Source organism: Spinacia oleracea, chromosome 2 (assembly GCF_020520425.1).
Source record: "Spinacia oleracea cultivar Varoflay chromosome 2, BTI_SOV_V1, whole genome shotgun sequence".
In the NCBI taxonomy this organism is placed as follows: Eukaryota; Viridiplantae; Streptophyta; class Magnoliopsida; order Caryophyllales; family Amaranthaceae; genus Spinacia; species Spinacia oleracea.
In genome coordinates, this window is record NC_079488.1 from 50,081,427 (window position 1) to 50,088,906 (window position 7,480).

General features: G+C 38.1%; 1 protein-coding gene across 1 annotated transcript; it reads right to left on the minus strand.

Annotated features, from left to right (window-relative positions):
• Positions 1-557: 557 nt before the first annotated feature.
• Positions 558-1,937, minus strand: LOC110796496 (uncharacterized). Its single transcript, XM_022001559.2, has one exon. The coding sequence runs from the start codon at positions 1,493-1,495 to the stop codon at positions 818-820; it is 678 nt and encodes a 225-aa protein (XP_021857251.1). The 5' UTR covers positions 1,496-1,937; the 3' UTR covers positions 558-817.
• Between the last annotated feature and the right edge of the window lie 5,543 nt (positions 1,938-7,480).

A 7,480-nucleotide genomic window follows, 5' to 3' on the forward strand; every position in this document is an offset into this window, starting at 1 on the left:
AGATTGAACGCAGTATTCATAATAAATAAATAAAATCAAGATGTGTTCTAAAGTATTAATCAATCCAAATACATGTAGCTATTAATACACAAACACAATCTCAATCTTGCCTGAATCACAACCCTTTTAATCAAACCAAAATCAGTTGGTTTCCAAGGATGTGAGTCATGTGACAAGTTGACAACTAAAAGCTGGTATTGTAGAACAATGGAGCTCATACACTGTATTTGACATGGGAGCTCAAAGTGATGAAAAATTCATACAAATCTCGCAACAACAAATGCGCTTCCCCTTGCCTTTTCATCTATCACCAACAACAAGAAATTGTATTATATCTAGCAGCAACTGACACATGCGCTTCACAGATAAGGAAAGCATATTAAACACTTGAATCAGAACAAGAGTGAATTAGATTTTCACAAAACACTTAAAAGCTTATGCTAAATTGTTAATAGGCATTTCCGCAAACAAATGAGACTGCGATCACAAGGAAATTACATATTTATAATCTCATTGAACAGATAAGAATTACAACATATAACAGTTATAAGAAGCTCTTGGAAAGATAAAACAATGAGCAGTATATAAATAATAATAAACATTAAACATTGTACAGTAAACTTGTTTTATAATGTAATTCAGGAAAGATAGTTCTATTACCATTGTAAGCATGACCAACTGTAACTGTATGTATGCAGTTGTTACAAGTTATTATTATCAACTTTATTTAAAAACAAACACTCAATATAAAGGTCCTGTGTGCTATCAAGTTTTCTAGTGAGTATATCCATGGAACCAAAAGAGTCTAAACACCAATCTACTTCTTGATCTTTCGAGGCTTCCTCTGACCTGGAACCTCCATCCTACCAACAGAACATCCACACCTAGCACGAAACACGAGAACCGCCCTTCCATTTGGGGGTGCAATTTTCTTAAGCTCTGCCTCCAGTTCACGATGATGATCACGCGGCAACTCGAATAACCCCTTCTTAACACCATCCTTTACCATTGAATTCGAGTTCTTTACACATTCCTCCGTCTCAAGCTGTATGTCGAACTCAGCCGCCTTCCAAAGACCTCGGCAACTTGGATTGCCACACTTTCGAGTTGTACACATCACAATCCCCCAAGCAGCCATCCCTACACATACCATACTAAACCCCAACGATCCGTAAATAACCGGATTCTCATATATTTCATCCCTCAGAGTCGAGCAAACTAAACCACCAATCTCTGCCACTTTCATGTATGTAAAACTAACATAGGGAAACACCAAATACCCAATTGCACCAATTGCAGATATCAACATAACCATATCAAGAACAGCTAAACGAGATTCACAACAACTCGACGAAATCTGATGATTTGATGAATTGGGCATTTTTCGATTTTTCGAAATTTGATTAATTTGTTTTGGTTTCAGATAAGGGTCAGTAATACTCATCGAAACAGTCATTCTAGTAGATTGATCAATTGAAGAATTGTGATATACCATCTGAAAATTCTATTCAATTCAATTAAACACCAGATGATCAAATTTCACGAAGACCTAAAATTAATCAACAACCCAGTAGTTCCTTCCAATATTATATCAACCCCACTGAATCAAACTAGAAATTAAATCGAAATTGGAAGAGAGAGGTTGAGTCGAGTGCACCTGAATCTCGAATGCAGAAATTGGAAACTTACAATACCCAAGTTAGATCAAAACCCACCAAATTCCGATGATCAGTAACTCAATATATTATCAAACGACTAAAGAATTCAACCAGATGATCAATTACGTACTGTAGCCTGTTTGTTTGAAGGAGGTTTTGCAAAGAGAGGAGAGAGAAAGAGACGACAGATAAAAGGTTAAACGTGAGTACTGCTGATCACATCTTAATTTGTGTAAAGGGTTGAAACGAAGGAGTCATACACTGATACACGACAAGTCGCCAAGTGCATATTGGCCTATTATTTGACGATGATGTTAGCATTAATCGATCAACGCGTATGTGGTGATTGTGTTATACTCTTTTTTTACGCAAAGCCGAAGATGTTATATTATATTAACCGTTAAAGCACAATCTAATCGTTACAAAAGCTATGGGCGAAACACCAAAAACTTGTAGCTCGTAATCACAAAAACTAGTTAAATTACAAACCCTAATTTCTACCCAAAAAACAGTGCCCCCTCTCCTGACTATTTGCCCATTAACTGATTTCATCTAAAGAAGAAAGGAGGATCACTAAAACACCCAACTCATTCCTTAACATTCAACGACTCTCCTTGCTGCATATCCGATTTCCTCTTGACATTGATCAACTGGGTTGTGACTTTGGTGGGGATTGTACCAAACATGATCTCTGTTGTTATTGTTGTGGACGGCGCTGCCTCTGGTGGTGGTGGGATCTCCAAATCGATGAGCTGTGTATGACGTTGTGCTCCAGATGAAGATTCACCCATCTCCCTCAAACTGTCTTTTGCTTGTTTAAGTTGTGTCTGATACACCACGTCTGTGAACGGTGGAGGGTTGAGAAACACTTTATGACCCAATGCCATAGATATTGCATATTGTCCCATACAATGTGCAAGCTTGTTGAACAACCTGGGAAGATGAGTAATTGAAAACGAACTGAACCTTGTCATAAGACAAGCCACGTCTTTGATAACTGGAGCTAATTCATGATGATAATAATCTTCCATAGCTGTTAACAACTTAATCAATAGTTCTGCATCAGTTTCCACTTCCAATTTATGCACCCCATAATCCAGTGCCATTTGAAGACCCTCCCTTAGTGCATACAACTCTGCTGCCAGTGGAGTGATGGCATTGTATTTACTTGCAAATCCAATATACCAGCTCCCTGTTTCACTTCTAAAAACACCACCACCCCCTGCTTCGTCTTTTTCTTTCCAACTGCCATCAATGTTAAGTTTCAGAAAACCAGGAGCTGGAGGCTTCCAAGCTGGAGCCTTCTGCAACCAGTTACCTGCAACCTTAGCCTGCACCATTGAGTTAGTTTCCCTATAGTCCACATAGAAAGCATTATAAACGGAGAATGGCTTGATCATTTTCAGCTCAAAAACTGCTCTATTACGAGCCTTCCAAATATGCCACACAGCCACTATAAAAACAACTTTCCAGGCTGTGCTTAAACTAAGATTGTACTGCATCCATTGGTGCCAATTAGAATTAAAAAAATAATGTAAGCACACTTCCTTAGCTACTGAAATACGTTGGAAAATAAAATTCCAAAGGATGCTAGAATCCCCACAGTCTCGAAACAAGTGCAGATGAGTTTCTGCATCACAGGAGCATCTACAGCATTGTCCAGAAATGGATTCTATATATTTTGATAGACTATCAGCAACTGGCAAGATTTGGTGAACACAATTCCATAACAACATTCTGTACTTAAATGGTGAAGGAATTTTCCACAAAGATTTCCAAGAAACTGTATTAGAGCTAATAGGGAAATGTGAAAGGGAATTACAAAGGAGGGAATAAGCAGACTTAATACTAAAATTTCCATTCTTTGAATCTACCCAAGTGTAGAAATCTTTTCCTTGGGACACTCTGGCCAATGGAGTAGCTAGAATATCAGTTTTAATAGGATCAGGGAGAATATGCGCCACTTTTTGAAAATTCCAGACTCCATTTTTTATAATATCACACACATATAAATGTCCCACCGCATCCGGAATATCCCTATTTATTACTTTGTATAATGGTTCAGTTCCGACCCAATGATGATACCAAAACGAAGTGGATTTCCCACCCCCAATTCCAATTTTTATTCCCTTTTTTAAAAGGTCACGTCCCTTTAAAATGTCCCTCCATATCGGGGAATGCCTTGGGTTGGACATACAATCAAAAAAGGATCCGTTTTTAATGTATTTGTCTTTAAAAATACGAACCCACAGTTTTTCCGACAAAGTTAATAATTTCCATCCCAATTTTGCCATAAAACAAATATTCCATTCCTTTAACTTTTTTATTCCCAACCCCCCCAATCCCATAGGAATTGTGATTTTATTCCAAGAAATACGGGCTAGATATCTGGTTCTATCCACTTTATTCCATAAAAACTTTCGACAAGATTTTTCTAATCTATCTATCACATTGTTCGGAATAATATTAGTCTGCATCGTATAAAGTGGGTAGGTATTTAAAACTGATTTAATAAGGGTACATCTTCCCGCCATATTTAATAACTTAGCTTGCCAACCCTTTATTCGATCCATCGTCTTGTCTAAGAGTCCAAAGTAGTTGTTTATTTTTAATTTGTTTGGTCTTATATCCACTCCTAAATACTTTCCAAAACAAGTTGAAATGCGAAGCCCATAAGGGTGAGCAATAGTGTTTCTGATAGTATGATTCATTTTTAGTGGGAAAATAATTGAAGATTTCCTCATATTAACTTTTAACCCTGACATAGTTCCAAAATCATCAATAGTTTGCATAATAATTTCCATATTCTGAGAAGTGGCTGACCCAAATAAAAAGACATCGTCCGCATAAAAAACATGAGAAAGAGAGATATTTTTAGTTAGTTTTAACGGACTCCACTCTCCTTTTTTCACTCTCTCCTCAATAAGCATAGAAAGTCTATCCAAACATAACACAAAAATGTAAGACGACAAAGGATCACCCTGCCGTATGCCTCTTGAGGGTCTAAAATTTTCCGTGATTTCACCATTCCATAAAACAGCAATATTTGGGGTAGTGATACATCACATAATCAAATCAATAATTTTTAAAGGAAAATTATAGCTAATTAATGTATCTCTAATAAAACTCCACTCAAGACTATCATAGGCTTTAGTTAAATCTAATTTCAATGCCATTATGTTCTTTCCTTTTCTAGATTTATGAAAGTGATGTGCAACTTCCTTCACAACGATCACATTATCCTCAATACCCCTCCCCTTAATAAAACTTGATTGAAGAGGGCTTATTAAATTATCTAGAATGGGTCTAAGTCGATTTGTGATAATTTTAGTCACTAATTTGTATATCGTGTTGCACAGCCCTATTGGTCTAAAATCCGCCATGCTTTCCGGCTGATCTGATTTAGGAATTAAAGTAATATAGGAATCATTAATGTCCTCTGGAATAGTGGCTAAATTAAAGCAATTGCTACAGAATTTTACTATACTCGGCCCAACCTCAGTCCAAAACGTTTGATAAAACACTGGTTGGATCCCATCTGGACCTGGACTTTTAATTGGGTCCATTTGAAAAAGATTAATCTTTACTTCCGTATCAGTAATGGGCCAAATCAAAGCAATACTATCTTGATCAGTTATCTTATTAGAACTACTTAAATTAGCCAATCTCCTACTCATACAATGCGTTGTTTGAAACATCTTTGTGAAGTAAGTGGTGGCCATATTCTTTAAGGCCAAGGTATCTGAAACCCAAGTCCCATCTAACCCCTTCAAAGCCAGAATTTTTCCTCTAGTTTTTCTTATTTTCGCCATTAAATGAAAATAGCTAGTATTAAAATCCCCAAATTTTCTCCAATTGATGCCAGCTTTTTGGGCCCAAATTAAACGTTCTTTACGGAAAATTTCATTAAGCTCCTTAAGAAGTGTTTTTTCCAGATTGATCAAAAAAGAAGAGTGATGTCTAGCTAAGGCAACCTGGATTCCATTAATACGAGCTAAAAGACGCTTTTTTTTGAGATGTAAATTACCAAAAACATTAGTATTCCAATTTTTAATATCTGTTAAGAACGTTTTCCTACCCATAAGGAAGTCATTGTTATCATTACTCCAACTTTTTACAAAAAATTCCTTAAAATTCGGGTGTTCTATCCAAACTTCCTTACATCGAAACGGAAACGGACCCGAGCAATAATCATTAAATAAAGAAACAATAATGGGAGCATGGTCAGAGTGTGTACGAGGTAAGTGTAATACCTGCATGTTGGGGAATGAATCCAACATTCGTGCATTTGCCATAGCTCTGTCCAATCTTTCCTTTATCATATCCACTCCATCACGTGCGTTGGTCCAGGTGAACGGACATCCACTGTATCCCAAATCCACTAATCCTGCTGCATCCACGAAGTTATTAAGATCTCTACATTGTCCTGTTCGAAAAGGTCGACCACCACTTTTCTCTGCTTGGGAGGTCACCTCATTCAAATCCCCAACAACCAACCATGGAGTCTCCTCAGGTGGTAGATTCTGCTCCATCTCCTTCCATAGCTGATGACGTGGACCAGGAACACTGGGAGCATGAATACCCGTTACCAGAACCTCTGGTTTGATGTTTTTAAAGTGGAAGAGAACATGAAACAAATTTGTTTCTTCCGAAAACAGAGTCAAATCGACAGTGTTTTTCCAAAACAACCATATCCCTCCCCTTCTATTTGTTGGCTGCACCACCCTGAAATCATGAAATTTCAATTGAAACATCACCTCTTTAGCCCTATGATCGTCACTTTTCGTCTCTAAAAGGATGAAGATGGACGGATGTTGGTCTTGAATGATGTTCCAAGCCCTAGGAATAAAATCATCTCGTGCTGCTCCCCTAACATTCCATAAACATATTTTCATCTGTAAATTGGGAATTGGTTTCTGAATTCCAAACCTAGGGTGTTCTATCTCTTCGTCATTTGGTGGAAGGAAGAACTCCTCCCAATCCCTCCAATATTGCATGACCCCCATCATATTCAGATCTTCCAGGCGAATTGGTGTCACATACGTGAACACTTTCCTGGGATCTAGTAATTTTTGAAACGTACTGACTTGAACTTGTACTCCCACCACCTCTCTCTGAGTGACGTAGAAGGCCATAAGGCGATCCGCTCGCCCCATTTCTTGACTTTGAGTTTCGAATTGCAAGGGATGAACTTGCACTTCTTTTGGTAGTCGAACTGGAATATGGGGACGCATGTTTATTGGATTGAAATTCGGCCCTCCCCCTGGTAGAGGTAAATGTTTCATCCCCTGAGGTAAAACTACATCCCACCCTGTTCTCGGCCTCGGTCCTATCGGCTCCAGCCCCTCCCTCCGCCTCAATTCTGCTTCTAACATTCTCACATTCTTGAACTCCATTCCCCTGGAATTCGGTATTTTCTGACTCCTGCATGCACTCATCTCTGGCTGCTCTGGAAATAGTGACAACATCGGCATTTGAGTGATCGGACAATGAATCTGCTGAACTTCCTCCGTCATTTGTTGACTGACCTGATTTCGAAAGTGTCTTGGTCCCCTCTGGATCCAATTTCTGTTGTTTCTCTTGGGAATTTGATTCGGAGTAAAGTTTGTCTGTATGCATGAGGTTTTTGTTGTGTTTTGTTTTTCCATTTGAAGAAGAAGAGTTGGTAGCTTCTTGAAGAAGAATATCAGAAGAGGGAGAAAGTGGATTGGTTAACAAAGAAGGAGAATTGTTAACTTGGTTTACCATACTGTTAAAAGGAAGAGGAGGAGTAGAAAAGGCAGAAGGTGAATCATTCGTTTTCGCCAAGTGGTTGAACGAAT